Here is a 15,048-nt window from a genome sequence, read left to right as displayed (position 1 = left end):
GTGGGGGCCAGGGTGGGGGCGTGGGGGCCAGGGTGGGGGCTCGGAGCCAGGGTGGGGGTTGCAGACCCAGTCCAAGGCCCTGACCCATCCATGCTTGCCCAGCTGGCCCCAGGCGTCCCCCTGCCCAGCCCCCAGGACCTGATGGGACGAATCCTGGTGAAGAACAAGAAGCGGCACCAGCCTAGGACGGGTGGCCCAGACGGCGCCGGGCGCAAGCGGCCGCTGGAACAGAGCAACTCGGCCCTGAGCGAGAGCTCCGCCACCACCGAGCCCTCCTCCCCGCAGCTTGGTAGGCCCCGGCCCGGCCTGGGACCCTGACCCAACCCTAGCCTCTGGCCTTATGCTCCAGGCACGGTGCCACTTCAACCCAGAACCCCAGCCCACCCTCCCATAGACCCATGGACCTGTCCCGCCTCTCTGCGCCTGTCCCCACACCCGACCTCTCCTACTACCCGTTGGCTGACCTCAGATGCATGCCTCACTGAGCTGTACCCCTACTTCTGACCCCCAACCTCAGTCTCTCACCCCTCAGAGCCTCCCCACAACCCGGTGATGGCTCTGAAGGCTGACCTCTGACCTCGGTGAACCACATCCCACACCTTGTGTGTGACCTCAGACCTCTAAGCCCCCACTGAGTCTACCTGCCCAGTTGGTTATCATTTCAGCTGACCTCTGACCTCTCACCCCTGACTATTCACCTCACTATGCCCCCTCCTTGGACATGGCTCTGACTAACCCCTGACCTATAACCCTGCTGTCATCCCTTACCCCACTGTCAAGGCTGCAGTTCCTAACTTCCTGACTTCTCATCCCACTGAGCCACCCCACCTCCCAGCTGAACACCACCCTAGACCTTCACCTTTGACCTATGACCCCTCTCAACCTCTGTTCGGTTTGATACTGTCCGACCCCTGACCTCTTGGCCTCTCCGCCAGCCACACTGCCTTGGAGTACCCTGTGACTTCTCCACCGAGTCACCTTAGCACACACTGGGAACAACCCCTCCAGGCCTCCTGAGCAGACATGTGGTCCTGACCCCTGACCCTGTGGCCCTGTCCTCTGCAGGGTCTCCCAGCTCTGACAGCTGCCCAGGCCTAAGCAATGGGGAGGAGGGGGCGCTCGAGAAGCCCAGCCTGGAGCTTCGAAAATCTTTGGGCGAGGAGGGCCTGAACCGGGGCCCCTATGCTCTTGGACCTGCTGACCGTGAGGATGAGGAGGAAGACGAGGAAGAAGAGGAACAGACAGACCCCAAAAAGCCGACCACAGATGAGGTGAGGCCCACAGGGCGGGCAGGTGGGGAAGGTAGCATCTTTACCTCAGAAGCAGTTTATTACCTCCACTGGGGCTGGGTCTGACCATCAACAAGACTGACGTCACCTCTGCCTCCTGGGGCTCAGTGTGGGTGTCAGTGAAGGTGGAAGGAGGGGTCTTTAGCATCAGGCATGTAAACAAGTATTCAGTTCTGCTGCTGGTGTGGCCCAGGAGGGATAAGCTAGCAGACAGAACTGGCAGAGGACAGGGAGCCTGCTGGGCAGGGAGGTGGGGCAGGCAGACCTCAGGAAGTGGGACAGCATGTGCAAAGGCCCTGTGGCAGGGCCAGGGGGTGCAGGAGCGGGGAGCATCGTCATGGGAAGTGTTGAGGAGCTGTGAGGAGTGGTACAGAAAAACTCAGTCTGAGCCGGGTGTGGTGACTCATACCTCCAAGCCCAGCTACTCGGGAGGCGGAGGCATAAGAATTGCTTGAACCTGGGAGGTGGAGGTTGCAGCGAGCTGAGATCGTGCCACTGCACTCCAGCCAGGGAGACTGTGCCTCAAAAAAAAAAAAAAAAAAAAAACAGACATCGCTATAAAGACAATTACTGGGGCAATTAATGAAATTTAAAGATGGACTAGAAATTAGATAATACGTTAATGTTTTGTTTCCTGAATTGAATTATTGTACTGGAGTCATATAAGAGAATGTCCATACATGCTGAAGTATTTATGGGTAAAGGATATGATGTCTGCAGTTCACTCCCAAATGATTCAGCAAAAGTAATGACAAGTGTAACCGCTGTATAGGCCAAGTGAGGTGGCTCACGCCTGTAATCCTAGCACTTTGGGAGGCCGACATGGGAGGCTTGTCTGAGGTTGGGAGTTCAAGACCAGCCTGGCTAACATGGTGAAACCCCATCTCTACTAAAAATACATAAATTAGACTGTCAAGATGGCAGGCGCCTGTAGTCCCAGCTATTTGGGAGGCTGAGGCAGGAAAATTGCTTGAGCCGGGGAGGAAGCGGAGGCTGCAGTGAGATTGCACCGTTGCACTCCATCCTGAAAGACGAAAGAGCAAGACTCTGTCTCAAAAAAAAAAAAAAGTCAGCCTGGCTGTCATAAGAGGTCAGATCCGAGAGGAGCCCAGAGGAACGGAAGGTGTGGTGAGGGGTGCCCAGGAGTCACCGTTGGAAGGGCTGAGTTTGAGGATCCTGTGAGCCACCTGAGAGGAGGTGGCAAGATGGGGACTGGAGACTCGGGCTGGGGATGGATGTGACTGAACCCCTGGGCATGGGGGTGACGGGCTCCAGCCTCTGAGGATCAGGGAGAAGAGGAGTGGCTGGGTGGCGTCCAGGGCGCATCAGTGGGACCCCGGGGAGAAGAGTGTGGGCACCAGCAGCGGTGCGTGTGTAGTGATGGGAAGAGGGTCAGCGCCTCCTTCATGGGGGGCAGGTGAGGGACTGTCCCCTGTGGTGGGAGTGGCACTGCCGACCCTGGGTTGGGGCCCACAGGGCACAGCCAGCAGCGAGGTCAATGCCACCGAGGAGATGTCCACGCTTGTCAACTACATCGAGCCTGTCAAGTTCAAGTCCTTTGAGGCTGCTCGAAGTGAGTAGGGGTGGGTGGCGGGCGTGGGGGCTTGCCCAGCTCATCCCTGCCAGGCCTGACGCCCTCACCTGGCTCACCCCACAGAGAGGAACAAATGCTTCGAGATGTCGTCCTTCGTGGAGACCAAGGCCATGGAGCAGCTGACCAAGAGCCCCATGGAGTTTGTGGAGTATCCTTTCAAGGCACCGTGGGCGGGCAGGCCAGGGTGGGGCACTCGGAGTGTCCTGTGTCCGCGTGTGCCTCCTGCACAGGCTGCTGGTCCTCCTGCACCCTGGCCTAGGGCTTGGGCAGGTCCAGGCAGTCTCAGGGGGATGGCGAGGCTGAGAAACGGAGGGGCTGGATTTGGGGGGTCACAGGAGCACCTGGCTGAGGCTGGAGGTGGAGGCTGACAGTGTGGGCCCTGGCACCCGTGTGGCCCCTGACCGCCAACCTCAGATACAACAAGCAGCAGCTCAGCCGCATCTACCCCAAGGGCACCCGCGTGGACTCCTCCAACTACATGCCCCAGCTCTTCTGGAACGTAGGGTGCCAGCTCGTTGCACTCAACTTCCAGACCCTGGGTGAGCCCTGGGCCTCTGTCTTGACCCTGACCCTCAGTCTTGCTGACCTCTGACTCACAATGCTGCTGGTCTTGCCTGAAAGGACCTCTGACCCTGTCTAATCCCAGATTCCAGGCGAACCCAGCCCCCGACTCACCCTGCCTCCTGCCCTTGACTGATGCCAGACCCCTCCCCTGTCTGATCTGCCCTGGATCTGGACCCCGATGCTATTTGAACCCACTCCTGACCCTGGGCCTTGGACGCCATCTGACCCCTGACGATCTCCCATTCCCCCACATGGCACCATCCTGCCTGATGCCTGCCCTGCTTGACCTGCCCCCGCTGCCCAGATGTGGCGATGCAGCTCAACGCGGGCGTGTTCGAGTACAATGGGCGCAGCGGGTACCTGCTCAAGCCGGAGTTCATGCGGCGGCCGGACAAATCCTTCGACCCCTTCACCGAGGTCATCGTGGATGGCATCGTGGCCAACGCCTTGCGGGTCAAGGTGGGGCCTGGGAGGGCTCAGGCTGGGGGTGTCCTTGGGGCAGGACCCTCGCAGCAGCCTCACCCTCCCTGCCCTGCCCCCCAGGTGATCTCGGGGCAGTTCCTATCCGACAGGAAGGTGGGCATCTACGTGGAGGTGGACATGTTCGGCCTCCCTGTTGACACGCGGCGCAAGTACCGCACCCGGACCTCTCAGGGGAACTCCTTCAACCCCGTGTGGGACGAGGAGCCGTTTGCCTTCCCCAAGGTGAGCCCGGCACCCTCGCCCACCCAGGCACAGGCAGGTCCAGCCCCGACTGCCCCGGCTCTCAGGTGGGAGAACAGGAACCAGGCAGACTGCTGGTGACTGGGGATCAGAAAGTGGGGGGCGCCTGGGGTCTCCCAGGAGCTGCCTGTCCCAGCGTCAGACTCCCTGTCCTCCTCAGGGGAAGAGACCAGGGTGAGAAGGTGAGATGGGGATGGGGGAGTGCCAGCTAGAGGTCTTGTGTCCCCTGCAAGGAGTGGACACAGCCCGCCCCATCTCCGAGGCAGGAGCTGAGGTCACAACCCCAAGCCCACGTCCGCTCTCCCACACCTCCCCCAGCCCCTTGTGGACACAGCCTCTGCTCCCAACCTGGGTGGTGTGTTCGCGCTTCCTGCTTATGGCTCACTCCGTTTCTAAACTGGCAGTGACCAGAGCTGTCTGTAGGGGCCCTAGGAGCCTGGGTGCCTGTCGTCTTGCCACAGGGTCCTGATAGCTGCAGTCATCTACTAGGCCAGGCTGTGGAGGTGGGGTCAGCCGTCAGCTCAGTGGCGATGGTGACTGATGGTCAGTGGGTCAGCTCAGCTAAAGGTTTGCTCTGCTGGGCTTTGATGGCTGTGGGGAGCTGTGGCGGCCACAGCGGTCCGGGGTCAGCCCCGAGGCTCAGCTCCGGTCTGGCCCGCAGGTGGTGCTGCCCACGCTGGCTTCGCTTCGCATCGCAGCCTTTGAGGAGGGCGGCAAATTCGTGGGGCACCGGATCCTGCCTGTCTCTGCCATCCGCTCTGGTGAGGCCTTGGTGGGCTCTGGGCAGCACAGCGGGCAGTGGGTAGGGGCCCCACCGGACCCAGCAACCCAACGTTGCCCTCCTGCCCACCCAGGGTACCACTATGTCTGCCTGCGGAACGAGGCCAACCAACCGCTGTGCCTGCCGGCCCTGCTCATCTACACCGAGGCCTCGGACTACATTCCTGACGACCACCAGGGTGAGCCAGGGTTTGGGGGCCAGACTGGCCAGGGAGAGTGAGGGACAAGGGCCATCCTCAGGGCCTGGGGGTGGCCGAGCTGGGTGGCCCCAACTGAGTGGTGAACAGACCCGAGGACAAGTTCCGCAATTCCTCACTGAGACCAGGGCTGGTGGGCAGGGTGTGGCTTGGGGGCTCCGTCTCTGAAACCCTGGCCTTCTGCCTCCCCCCCAGACTACGCGGAGGCCTTGATCAACCCCATTAAGCACGTCAGCCTGATGGACCAGAGGGCCCGCCAACTGGCTGCCCTCATTGGTGAGAGTGAGGTGAGCCGGGTCTGAGCAGGGCCTAGGCTTGCTGTGACCCAGGGGGCCACTGGACATGACAGCTGTGGCCACGTGGCATGGGGGCTTCTGGTCTCTCTAGCTCAGTAAGCTTGGCAGCCCTGGGATTTTGAGGAGATGAAAACCACCCATTTGCATTCAGGAGGCCTTCAGGTCAGACCTGGGCTGGAATTCCTCCAGCTCCATGCAGGCTCCACATGGGGGTACAGGGGTCCCAGCCACTGCGTCAGGGCAGTGCGAAGCCACAGAAGCTGCTCAGACGTGGGGTCCTGGGAGCCATGAGGAGGGCAGTGGCCTCCGTGGGGAGGAGTCAGGCGCAGAGGTTCACCTGCGCTTACAGACCCAGTCCCCTGGGGCCTGCGGCAGGCGGGTAGGGAGAGATGACAGCAATTAGGGCTGCCCGGAGCTGTTAGCGGAGAGGCTGGTGCCCACTCTGCGGTCTCATCCTTTGTTGATTTAATCAGGAGCTGAGAAGCAAGGAAAATGAGCGACTGTATGCAAGGGTGGAGGACGTGGGCAGGGGAGGAGAGGAGGCTCGGGACTTGGTCAGGCCTTTCCAGAACAATCTGGGAGTTCCTGAGCACAGGCAGTGGCTGTTACGTTATCTTCTCCACAGCCCATGTGGAAAAAGGGCTCAGAAAGGCATGATCTATACCTCTCCTCTGCAGGTGCCCAGACAGCCTCCTGTCACAAAGGAGCCCAGCAGTTGGGCTAAGGGAGGCTGATGGGGGGTGCTGGGGGCCCCGGGGGGTGGTGGAGGACAGAAGGGCCCAGAGGCAACAGCATTCTGGAAAGAGCATTCTCCTTTCTCCCCACAGGCTCAGGCTGGCCATGAGACATGCCAGGACACCCAGTCTCAGCAGCTGGGGTCTCAGCTGTCCCCAAACCCCAGCTCTAGCCCACTGGATGCCTCCCCACGCCGGCCCCCCGGCCCTGCCACCTCCCCTACCAGCGCCTCTCTGAGCAGCCCAGGTAAGGAGTGGCCTGGCCAGGGGTGGGCCGAGGGGAGGCGCCCCACTGCCCTGTCCTCCAGCTCCTCACCGGGCCTCTGCTCCCCAGGGCAGCGCGACGATCTCATTGCCAGCATTCTCTCAGGTAGGGGCGGGGTACCTGGAGGCAGGGGGGCGCAGTGGCTGCCCTGCAGGTTGGCCTGCCCCAGTCCTGTTCCCCTGCCCCCTGCCCACCTCTGCTTTGCCACTCCCAGAGGTGGCCCCCACCCCGCTGGACGAGCTCCGAGGACACAAGGCTCTGGTCAAGCTCCGGAGCCGGCAGGAGCGAGAGCTTCGGGAGCTGCGCAAGAAGCATCAGCGGAAGGTGGTCACCCTCACCCGCCGCCTGCTGGACGGCCTGGCTCAGGCACAGGCAGAGAGCAGGTGCCGGCCGCGGCCTGGTGCCCTGTGAGTGTCCAGCCTGGCTGGGTGCTGGGTGTGTTGGGGGTGCTGATGTGAACATGGGGGTTGCTGGGCATGGAGATGGGTTGCAGGGAGGAGGGTTCAATGCAAGGACAGGAGGCTCCACGCCAGGCCCCCGGTGGCCCCCGGGGAGTGACATCTCTTTTGAAGTCCCCCATGAGGAGCTTGTTGCCCAAACAGGCTCCCTTCACTTGGGTGGTGCTAACGGCCTCCTGGTTTGCATAACAGACCTGGCCACACAGGGTGGTGTCTGCCATCGCCTGCAGGATGAGCACCCTCCCTCGCACCCTCCCTGTTCCAGTCCCATGTGGTGGACCCAAGTGTCACCCAGAGGGGTTCTCCTCACAGAGGTGGGGCCGCTGACGAGGACTCAAAGGAGGGGGAGGACGAGGCGAAGCGCTATCAGGAGTTCCAGAACAGACAGGTGCAGAGCCTGCTGGAGCTGCGGGAGGCCCAGGCGGACGCAGAGGCCCAGCGGAGGCTGGAGCACCTGAAACAGGTGAGGGGCCCTCGGTGGCCAGGGAAAGCCTCCTGGATAGACCTGTCATCAGCCCAGCGTCACCCATCGGGTCCCCTGTGTCCACAGGCTCAGCAGCGGCTCAGGGAGGTCGTCCTTGATGCAAACACAACTCAGTTCAAGAGGCTGAAGGAGACGAACGAGAGGTGAAGGGCCAGGATGGTCTATGGGGGGCTCTGGGCGCCAGGAGGAGGGCGGAGTCTGTGCTTCTGCTGCTGACTGCTCCTCTTCCCCTGCCGGCTTCTCCAGGGAGAAGAAGGAGCTACAGAAGATCCTGGACAGAAAGCGCCACAACAGCATCTCGGAGGCCAAGACGAGAGACAAGCATAAGAAGGAGGTGTAAGGGCACCTGCGCTGGGGGCCATGTGGGCACTGGGGAGGCAGGGTGGGTGCCTGGGCCATCTGGGGACTAGGGGGACAAGGCGGGTGCCTGGGCTGTGTCTGGGCACTGGGGAGGCAGGGTGGATGCCTGGGCCATCTGGGCACTGGGGAGGCAGGGCGGGTGCCTGGGGTATTTGGGGGGGCAGGGCGGGTGCCTGGGCTGTGTCTGGGCACTGGGGAGGCAGGGTGGATGCCTGGGCCGTCTGGGCACTGGGGAGGCAGGGTGGATGCCTGGGCTGTCTGGGCACTGGGGAGGCAGGGCAGGTGCCTGGGGTATTTGGGGGGGCAGGGCGGTTGCCTGGGGCATTTGGGTATTTGGGGGGGCAGGGCGGGTGCCTGGGTGCTGAGCCATCCTGCGTTGCTCCTGTGCAGGGAACTGACAGAGATTAATCGTCGGCACATCACTGAGTCTGTCAACTCCATCCGTCGGGTGAGTCAGGTTCCCAGCCCACCCTACCCCACCTCCCTTCCTTCACTCATCAGACACCGGTCTCCATGCCTGGCCTGGTGCCATGTTGCCCTCAAGGTTCTTCTAGAACCTTTCCCGAATGCCCAACAGCCCCAGGGTGCCCACATCATACCCAGAGCCAGCTGTCTGCATCAGTGTCCCTGGCTTTGGTGTCCTCAGGCCTGGTGCTTTCACAGCCCTGTTACACCACCCTGGGAGCCTTCGGCCACCTGACTTCTTATTTTTCTTTGAGACAGAGTCTCAGTATGTCACCCAGGCTGGAGTGCAGTGCTGTGATCTCAGCTCACTGCAGCCTCTGCCTTCTGGGTTTAAGCGATTGTGCCTCAGCCTCCCGAGTGGCTGGGATTACAGACACGCGCCACCACGCCCGGCTAATTTTTGTATTTTTAGTAGAGATGGGATTTCACCATGTTGGTCAGGCTGGTCTCTAACTCCTGACCTCAGGGGACCCGCCTGCCTCAGCCTTTCAAAGTGCTGGAATTACACGCGTGAGGCCACTGTCCCTGGCCTTGCCCACCTGGCTTCTATGCCCAGCCAAAGCCCCGAGGCCCAAGCCCCTCCCTCCGGGCTCAGCTGAGCCCTTGCCCACCCCTGTAGCTGGAGGAGGCCCAGAAGCAGCGGCACGACCGTCTTGTGGCGGGGCAGCAGCAGGTCCTGCAACAGCTGGCAGAAGAGGAGCCCATGGTGAGGCCACAGGCGGGCAGGAGGGCAGGCGGGGTGCAGGGCAGGCGGGCAGGCGGGGTGCAGGGCAGCCAGGCCTCCCTGTGATCATCCTCCTCCCACAGCTGCTGGCTCAGCTGGCCCAGGAGTGTCAGGAGCAGCGGGCGAGGCTGCCCCAGGAGATCCGCCGGAGCCTGCTGGGCGAGACGCCAGAGGGGCTGGGGGACAGGCCTCTGGTGGCCTGTGCCAGCAACGGTCACGCACCCGGGAGCAGCGGGCACCTGTCGGGTGCTGACTCGGAGAGCCAGGAGGAGAACACGCAGCTCTGAACTGGCTGAGCACGAGGTGGCCGCAGGGCCAGGGTGGGCACTGGGTGGAGGGCAGGAGGCAACGACACTAAGCCTTTTTTTTTTTTTTTTTTAACTTTTTATCTCTAGAAATTTTATTTTTTTAAACCCAGGGCAAGTACCTCAGCTAACTCCCTTCATCCTCCTGGGGCCCCTCCTTCCTGCCCTAAGTTCTCAGTTGGGGCCCTGCTCAGGGCCTTGCTCCTCGTGACACCCACACCCTCGATCTTGCAGTCTCCTTCCCGTCCCGGGAGAGCTGGCTGGAGACTCGGAGCCCCGGGAAGTCGGAGTCACATTTTTTCTCTACTCTTTGGGGATTTTTTTACATGAATAAAAGTGGATTTCAGGGACCCTGTGTGCAGTGTGATTTGGGGTGAGAGGACTCTGGGCCCTAAGTTTCCTCATCTATGAAATAGGCTTCGGGCCTTTGGTGGGGTTGAGGTCATGCCTCCAGCAAAGGGCTGCTGGTTGAACCTGAGCCTGCCCTGCCGAGCCTGCCAGCGTCTGTGGCCTTCCTCTGCCTGTGCTGTCTGCCTCCAGGCCACTGTTCCTGTTCCCCCTCCCCATGACTTTCTTCCTTCCAAGGCTCTCCCTGTTCTCTCTTCGTTGAGGCTCAGGCCTCTGCTTCAGGAAGCCTTCCCTGCCCCCTTTCCTGTGGCCTGATATGACCCAAACGCCTAGCATCTTCCGCCCTGGCTGCTCTGGGCCCCCGACAGGCAGCTGACTCTATCGGGTGACAGATCGGCCAGGGTGGAGCAGGGCAGAGAACCTGCCCCACACTAGGGGGCCCGGGCCTTCGGAGAGAGGTGGGCAGTAGGCCTGCCTGTGATGCTGGGGGAAGGGAAGTGGACAGTCAGACACGCAGGGGCTGGGCCACCTGGCATCCCCTCATCCCTGTGAGGGAGATGTTGTGCCTGTTTTACAGATGAGGAGACTGAGGCCCGGAGCCATCTCTCGTGTGCCAGGCCACAGCTCAGTCAAGACGTCCTGATCTGGAGGCAGGGCAGGCCTGGACCCTCCGTGGTGGACTGTCTTCGGCCAACCTGGACCTGTCCCGTGCCTCGGGACCAGCGAAGAGTGGCAAAGAGCCCACAACAAGGGCTCGAGGGTGGGGCCGGCTCCCAGCAGGGTTGGCCTGGCACCTCTTCAAGGCCTCTCCCAGCTTCCTGGCGCTTCCCAGGCTGCCCGCCTGCATCCCTCCTCCAGGGGAAGGCAGCCTCTTATCTGGGCTTATCTCCTGCCAATTGAGTATTTTCTTTGCTTTGTTTTTGCTGCGGCCTCAAACAGATGGGGTGGGGAGGCCAGGGAAACAGGCTCCTCGGTAGGGCCCTCCTCCCCTCAGGGTCAATGCCACGGCCCCAGCCTTCCTCACTTCTGCTGTGGGACCCGGTCCTGCCCACTCCAGTGTATTCTTTATCCAGGCCCCTTAGCAGCCAACTCCCATCTCCCTGACTCTGGCTGGTGTCCACTGAGGGACGCACTCCAAATCAGTTCCTGGGTCCTCAAATACCAGCTAAATTGCTAACTCCTGGGTGTGACATTCCAGCCTCTCAGAAGGCTGGCCTCTGCTGCTTCCCCATCCTTCCATGGGTCCACTCTTCCCCGCGCGCCAGGAGGGATGGCCATCCCCCTCCCCCACCTCACCTTCAGGTCGCAGCTCTAGCCGCCTCCTTCCTGAAGCCCTCCCTGACTGCCCCGCCGACTCCGGGCCTTCGGGCGCTTCCACGAGCAGAGCCATGGCGCAACGCATCTCTGTACCCAGCACCAAGCACCGACTCGAGTTATGGGGGGCGCCAATAAATCTTTCTGGAACGGAGCCCCCGGTCTGTCCGGGTCCCCGCGTGAAGCCTCGGTTTCCAATGACCACCCTGCTCCCAGTCCAGCTCCGCTACTCCCTCTCGCCCCGCGTCTCCCGTCCCCGGGCAGCGCTGGCCCTAGGCCGGCCACACAGTAGCTGCTGGCAAGGGCTGACCCAAATAGGAGCCAGTAACTCTCCCTGGGGGGCCGCAGCACGGTTTGCACAGCGCAGGATCGGGCGGCCGGCAGCGCTGCGGACCCAAAGCGCATGCTGGGCACTTGGACTTGGGCCGCGCAGCCCTGGCCCGAGAGCCGCCCCGATCCCTTCCGTCTCTGTCGCTGGGTGTCCCGCAAAGACTCAGTTTCCCTCGTAAGACAACGGCCTCTTTTGAAAGTATCTGTGAGAGCACTACCCCGGCCCGCGGAGCCCCAGTCGATGTACAGAGAAGCTTCGGCGGCACAGACGCGGGCTTTATTAACATTTGGTAGCGAGCGCGGCCCGCGGGGCATCGCTGGGGCTCGATCCCGCTGACGCAACGGTGAAGCCTGGTTCGAGACTTGGCTCAGGCGTCTGGGGGCAGCCCGGTACCGAAGGGCGGGGCCACGGAGCCACTTCCGGGGGCTTCGGGCGGAAAACGCAAAACTTCCGATGGGAACAAGCCTTCCGCGGCTTCACACGCACCGGAAGGGAATCTGGGTCAGCCCTCCCTCCGAAAGAGATGGCACGGATCCTTTTTTTGCATAAGGCCTGCAGGAAGCACTTCCGCCCATATCCAAGATGGCCACTCAGGGCGATAAGAGCGGGTGGAGTTTTGGGATGTGGAGCGAAGGTCACTGGGAGGGAGCGGATCCTCCCCTGCCCAAGTTCCGATCCCACCAGGACTGGATGACTCGCGTCCAGCTGGCGCTTTGCCGCATCTGCGTTGCTGTGCCCGCGCTCTTCGGGCGAGGAAGTCCCTTCCGGGTGTAGGGAGAAAAGGGTTACATGAGTTAGATTACCAGGGCGGCTCGAGCCAGACCGTCCACTTCCGTGACCCCTCCTCTGAGATCCGGGGGAGATAATGAAGGCCGCAACTTCCAGCAGGCTTCAGGCTGGGTGGTCTGGGACGCTTGGGAGGACGCATGGGCCCTTAGGAATGGGGACTGGTTAGATCCCAGGAACTCCTTGCCGGGGACGGGAAGGGAGGATACCTAGGGTCCTACATGGAAAGGCCAGAGCTGGAAACTTAGCACTCAGAAGATGGGACCGCAATTCAAGAATTAAAGGGCTGGGAGCGGTGGTGAGCGCCTGTAATCCTATCACTTTGGGAGGTTGAGGCGGGAGGATTGAGGCCAGGAGTTCCAGGCTGCGGTGAGCCGTGATCACACCACTGCACTCCAGCCTGGGCGAAAGAGCATCCAGGTGCCAGCCAGGAGCACAAATACCAGCATGCCTGGCCCTCCGAGAATGCGGGGAACCCAGGAGCTTTGGCCTGGAGCGGGATCTAGGCTACAGATCCCAGCATGTCTTGGGACTCCCCCCCCCCCGCCCCGCCCAGGTCGGGGAGTCCCGCCTGCCCGGGGATTCGGAAGGGAAGAGGTAGGGGGAGGGGGTAAGATCCTGTGACTACAGATCCGAGAATGCTCTGGAGCTAGGAAGGGACCGGACGGCGTTGGGGAGGGGTCGTGGGACCAGATCCGGGCGTGTCTTGGGACAGGAAAGAACAGACAGGAGGGGGGCGTCCTGGGACTGCAGGTCTTGGCACGCTGGGGACCGGCGCTCACCTTAAAGGAGTCCACGAACTCGTCACTCATCCTCCGGAGCTCGCGGCCATAGCGCTGTGCTGCCCAGAGGTTGGGGGGTGCCGAGCGCGAACGGCCCCGAAAGGTGCTGGGCTCCTCCTCCATCCCTTCGTCCTCCTCCGTCCCTGCGGGGTACGATCTGTGGCGACTCCGGGTCTCCACAGCCCCAGCGCCTGCAGAGGGTCAGTGGGTAAAGGGCGACGTTAATCTCAGCTCCTCTAAGCCCCAGGCCCTGCCTGAACCCTCCCCGTCAGCTCTGCAGGCGCACTCATGGGTCTCCCAGGGACGCATCACAGCCCACCTCTCAGGGGCCTTTGGTGAAGATTAAGGTTAACTTCTTATTAATCCCACGAATCCTTACTGAGTGCCAGTAATGAATGGGGCCCTGTGCCTGGCACAAAATAAGGGATAAGAAATACTAGCTACTCCTGGGCGCGGTGGCTCACGCCTGTAATCCCAGCACTTGAGGGCGAAGCAGGCGGATCAGCTGAGGTCAAGAGTTCGAGACCAGCCTGATCAACATGGAGAAACCCTGTCTCTACTAAAAATACAAATATTAGCCGGGTGTGATGGCATGCCTGTAATCCCAGCCACTCGGGAGGCTGAGACAGGAGAATCACTTGAACCCGGGAGGCGGAGGTTGAGGTGGGCCAAGATCACACCATTGCACGCCAGTCTGGGCAACAAGAGGGAAACTCCATCTCAAAAAAAAAAAAAAAAAGAAAGAAAGAAAAACTAGTTACAATTATTAGTGCAGAACCTTCATGGGGTCTCCTGGCAACTCCCGGGTTGGTAGCTATTTCATCATGTTTATTTTATATCCGAGGAAGCTAATCCCTTGAACAGGAAGGTGTCCTGCCACAGCTGGCAGGACTGAATGCCAGCTCTGCAAGGGACCTGCAGAGGCCCCTGGAGAGGAAGGACCTGTCTGCTACATGTCTGCACCCCTCACAGCGCCTGCTCTGGAGATGGTGTCTGGAACTGTGGACGTTTTTAGGTACCACTGATGGAGCACGTATGTGCAGGCCAAGACATTCCCTCATTGTCCTCCTAACCACCCTGGAGGTGAGCACTAACGTGCTTAGGTGAGGAGACAGAAGCTTAGAGCGTTGACTTGCTCAGTTCCTGTGAAGCTGTGGAGGCCTGAGGCTGGAAAGTTCCAGGGGTTCGGTGGAACCCAGAGTCCAGTGATGATCAGCTGAGCTCTGCGCCTCTCCCCTTGTCTAGCCAGCCTTTGACTCTCTGAGCCTGTGTTGACTCTCACCTTGATGAGGGGACAATCCTAGCCTTGAGTCCCAGTGGCGGTATAAAGGTCGGTCACATAAAATTAAAAATGTAAAAGTGCTTTGTGGCTGGGCAGGATACCGCACGCCTGTAATCCCAGCACTTTGGGAGGCCAAGGCAGGCAGATGGCTTGAGTCCAGGAGTTCAAGATCAGCCTGGGCAGCATTGCAAAACCCTGTCTCTATTAATTAAAAAATCATAATAATAAAAGAAGGCCACGTGGGGTGCCACACCTGTAATTTCAGCATTTCGGGAGGCTGAGGTGGGTGGATCACCTGAGGTCAGGAGTTTGAAGCCTTGAACTCGGTGAAACTTCATGTCTACTAAAGATACAAATATTAGCCAGGTGTGGTAGTTCACACCTGTAGTTGCAGCTACTCAGGAGGCTGAAGCAGGAGAAACGCTTGAACCCAGGGGTGGAGGTTGCAGTGATGCAGAGTGAGACTCTGTCTCAAAATAATAATAATAATAATTAATAATAAAGTGCTCTCTAGGCTGCAAGTACTCTATGGGTTATTGTTCAGAGGTACGCCTACTGTGGTCTGTTTGGGTGCTTTTTTTTTTTTGAGACAAAGTTTGGCTCTTTTTGCCCAGGCTGGAGTGCAACAGCCCAGTCTCAGCTCACCGCAACCTCCACCTCTCATGTTAAAGTGATTCTCCTGCCTCAGCCTCCTGAGTAGTTGGGATGACAGGTATGTGCCACCATACCCGGCTAATTTTGTATTTTTAGTGGCTATTTGGTCAGGTTGGTCTGGAACTCCCGATCTTAGGTGATCTGCCGGCCTTGGCCTCCCAAAATGCTGGTCAAAGTTTGAGACCAGCCTGACCAACATGGTGAAACCCTGTCTCTACTAAAAATACAAAAATTAGCCAGATGTGGTGGCACGAGCCTGTAGTCCCAGCTACTCGGGAGGCTGAGGCAGGAGAATCAATTGAACACAGGAGGC

At 60.4% G+C, this 15,048-nt stretch overlaps 2 protein-coding genes across 7 annotated transcripts in view; one reads left to right on the top strand and one right to left on the bottom strand.

Annotated features, from left to right (window-relative positions):
- PLCB3 (phospholipase C beta 3) overlaps nt 1–11,079 on the top strand; it is a 19,230-nt gene extending 8,151 nt beyond the window's left edge. The window contains exons 13-32 of one of the 3 annotated variants that reach the window (XM_017537252.2): nt 103–289; nt 1,066–1,271; nt 2,766–2,862; nt 2,947–3,031; nt 3,298–3,422; nt 3,752–3,906; nt 3,991–4,152; nt 4,832–4,931; nt 5,025–5,129; nt 5,343–5,434; nt 6,271–6,424; nt 6,512–6,547; nt 6,657–6,849; nt 7,213–7,363; nt 7,451–7,527; nt 7,631–7,720; nt 8,135–8,192; nt 8,829–8,915; nt 9,017–9,236; nt 10,164–11,079. In XM_017537252.2, coding sequence (XP_017392741.1) covers nt 103–289; nt 1,066–1,271; nt 2,766–2,862; nt 2,947–3,031; nt 3,298–3,422; nt 3,752–3,906; nt 3,991–4,152; nt 4,832–4,931; nt 5,025–5,129; nt 5,343–5,434; nt 6,271–6,424; nt 6,512–6,547; nt 6,657–6,849; nt 7,213–7,363; nt 7,451–7,527; nt 7,631–7,720; nt 8,135–8,192; nt 8,829–8,915; nt 9,017–9,220 — 2,364 coding nt within the window. In that variant the 3' untranslated portion in view covers nt 9,221–9,236; nt 10,164–11,079. Of the gene's footprint in view, nt 1–102; nt 290–1,065; nt 1,272–2,765; nt 2,863–2,946; nt 3,032–3,297; nt 3,423–3,751; nt 3,907–3,990; nt 4,153–4,831; nt 4,932–5,024; nt 5,130–5,342; nt 5,435–6,270; nt 6,425–6,511; nt 6,548–6,656; nt 6,850–7,212; nt 7,364–7,450; nt 7,528–7,630; nt 7,721–8,134; nt 8,193–8,828; nt 8,916–9,016 lie in introns of all 3 variants that reach the window. The other 2 variants (XM_037741644.1, XM_017537251.2) reach the window with 2 other exon arrangements.
- Nucleotides 11,080–11,485: 406 nt separating this feature from the next.
- The window catches only part of BAD (BCL2 associated agonist of cell death), a 21,632-nt gene continuing 18,069 nt past the window's right edge, over nt 11,486–15,048 (bottom strand). For all 4 annotated transcript variants that reach the window (XM_017537264.2, XM_017537262.2, XM_017537263.2 and 1 more), the window contains exons 3-4: nt 12,800–12,990; nt 11,486–11,992 (exon numbers count right to left, since the gene is read on the bottom strand). In XM_017537264.2, coding sequence (XP_017392753.1) covers nt 11,867–11,992; nt 12,800–12,990 — 317 coding nt within the window. In that variant the 3' untranslated portion in view covers nt 11,486–11,866. The remainder of the gene's footprint in view (nt 11,993–12,799; nt 12,991–15,048) is intronic.

The sequence above is a fragment of the Cebus imitator genome, unplaced genomic scaffold, assembly GCF_001604975.1.
Source record: "Cebus imitator isolate Cc_AM_T3 unplaced genomic scaffold, Cebus_imitator-1.0 Scaffold102, whole genome shotgun sequence".
In the NCBI taxonomy this organism is placed as follows: Eukaryota; Metazoa; Chordata; class Mammalia; order Primates; family Cebidae; genus Cebus; species Cebus imitator.
This window is presented reverse-complemented; position numbering and strand designations above follow the sequence as displayed.